This window comes from Penaeus vannamei, chromosome 18 (genome assembly GCF_042767895.1).
Source record: "Penaeus vannamei isolate JL-2024 chromosome 18, ASM4276789v1, whole genome shotgun sequence".
Classification (NCBI taxonomy): domain Eukaryota; kingdom Metazoa; phylum Arthropoda; class Malacostraca; order Decapoda; family Penaeidae; genus Penaeus; species Penaeus vannamei.
The window spans coordinates 16,784,659-16,787,158 of record NC_091566.1 but is presented as its reverse complement, the minus strand read 5'-3'; the positions used below and the strand labels follow the sequence as shown (position 1 = coordinate 16,787,158).

Genomic DNA, 2,500 nt, shown 5'->3' with positions numbered 1-2,500 from the left:
GGAGGGAAGAAAAGGAGTGGGAGGGAGGGGACAAGGGAGAGGGAGGGAGGGAGGGAGGGGACAAACGAGAGGGAGTGAAACTGAAAGATGGAGGGAGAAGGGGATATGAGAGAGAGAAAGAGAGCGAGAGAGAGAGAGAGATAAAAGAGTGGATGAGTGACAGGATGGGAAATAGGGGCAAAAAGGATGGATGAGAGGAAAATGGAGGGAGGGAAACGGGGGAGAAAAAAGGCGGGAGAGCGAAGGGGAAAGGAATTTTCGAGTTTGGGAAAAATGGAGCGAAGAGGTACTGCGTATAAAAAAAGATGGCTACGGGAATATACTAAAGGAAATACGTAGGGTTACAGGCTCAAAAACATTTTACCCTAGTTTTCCTCTTAAAGGTTTTATCATTATACGAATAAACCAGATTTGAAGACTATCGTCAATTATCATTATCTGACCTTGCATGCTAACAAACCCAATGACCCAGACAATAGTGTAAACAACAGTTAACAAACAAAACAAAACAAGTGTAAGGACAAGACGCGCGATGCCCTCGTCCATTAGCATAAATAATGGCGTTGCAATTATGCAAAGCCTTTGTTTCGAGCAGAGCAAGTACTTTGCAGCTGGCAATGAATCATTATTAAGCAAACTAGAACTCTTCGTCTCTCATGACATGCACGGCTGTGGAAAGCACCCTCGTGCAACAGCGCTCAATAACAAACATTAACGTGTAGCAATGTGCAGAACGCCCCATAAACACAGCTGGCACGCGAAGTCGAACGTCACAGCAACGTAGTACTGGGCTTTCCGGTGTGTTTTAAAAGATTACAATGAAACGCTGTGTAATGCAACAGAGCAACAGACAGCGACAGGACAGCAAACGCTACCACGAAACGATGCACAACGACACAGGCCAGCAGCACAAGGGACAATATGCAACGTTTCACAGCAGTGCTACTAGCAATTCCATGCCGTTGCAATGAAAGCACCTGACGTCAAAGTTCGGGAGGCAAGCGCGTCATACATGCGGTCATGTGAGGGCTCTGGTGTGTACAAGCATAAATACAGACAGACATTTAGACTCAGATTGATAGGTAGCCAGAGACAGACCGATACATAGAACAGACAAACAAACAGTTAGGACAGCGTCACACAGATAGACTGCCAGATAGATAAACAGTGCCAGACAAATAAACAGGAAGACAGACAGGATGCTAGCTAGATGCATAGACAAAGCTATTCTTATTCTTACTTTGCATGTCTTACATTTTGTTTACTGCCCATGCTAATTCTGCAAGGCATGGAATAAAATGATGACAGACATGCACACACAATCAGTCCTCACTTAACGCGGGCCAAATGGAAAGCACTTATTGATTTCGCTATACAGTCCCACACAGTGCATCCCGTTCTAACGAAAAAATATTTAATACAGGTGTTTTTCTCCACTAAAAGCAAAAAGTCCCATTGTAAATCTTTTTGAGGATGGTTTCGTCTACAACTGTAAAAAAAAAAAGAAATTTCACACGGTTAATTATGTGTTATAACGGTATCAAATGCAATTCGTTCAAAATGTTAATTGTTTCCGCATCTTTGAAAATATGGTACATTGTCTTCAATTATTTAAATTGACATAATCCCAAATGCTTACTTACATTCTTCCTTGCAGTATGTAGTATATAAAATTATATGTTTGTGTGTATGTGTGTGTGTGTGTGTGTGTGTGTGTGTGTGTGTGTGTGTGTGTGTGTGTGTGTGTGTGTGTGTGTGTGTGTGTGTGTGTGTGAGAGAGAGAGAGAGAGAGAGAGAGAGAGAGAGAGAGAGAGAGAGAGAGAGAGAGAGAGAGAGAGAGAGAGAGATACACATACAGTATATATCTAAAGGAAATATCCAAAATATCAGGGCAGAAGTTAAACGCAGGTCAATCCAGCGTCACGCCAGAGTCAACAACAATCATAACAGTCCCGACTAAAACAACAGTCAGAAGTTAGTAAACATCACCAAACAACAAGCAAACACGGCCGCCAAGGATGCAGAAAACAAGTGGTTCCTGAGCGGCCACGAAGGCGCCCAGGAATTGCCGCCACCATCGCCACCATTGCTACCATCAGCGCCACCATCGCCACCATTGCCACTATCAGCGCCACCATTGCCACCATCGCCACCACCATTGCCACCATCGCCACCACCATTGCCACCATTGCCACCATCAGCGCCACCATCGCCACCACCATTGCTACCATCAGCGCCACCACCATTGCCACCATCAGCGCCACCATTGCCACCATCAGCGCCACCATCGACAACACCATTGCCACCATCAGTGCCACCATTGCCACCATCGCCACCACCATTGCCACCATCAGCGCCACCATTGCCATCATCGACACCACCATTGTCACCATCAGCGCCACCATTGCCACCATCGCCACCACCATTGCCACCATCAGCGCCACCATCGACACCACCATTGCCACCATCAGCGCCACCATTGCCACCATCGCCACCATCA

The 2,500-nt window shown here is 46.0% G+C and overlaps 1 protein-coding gene across 1 annotated transcript in view; it reads left to right on the top strand.

Moving 5' to 3' along the window:
* Nucleotides 1-818: 818 nt before the first annotated feature.
* LOC138864796 (antifreeze protein Maxi-like) overlaps nt 819-2,500 on the top strand; it is a 1,837-nt gene continuing 155 nt past the window's right edge. The window contains exons 1-2 of the mRNA XM_070133391.1: nt 819-923; nt 1,969-2,500. The exon at nt 1,969-2,500 is cut by the window's right edge and continues 155 nt beyond it. Of these exons, the coding sequence (XP_069989492.1) occupies nt 819-923; nt 1,969-2,500 (637 nt within the window). The remainder of the gene's footprint in view (nt 924-1,968) is intronic.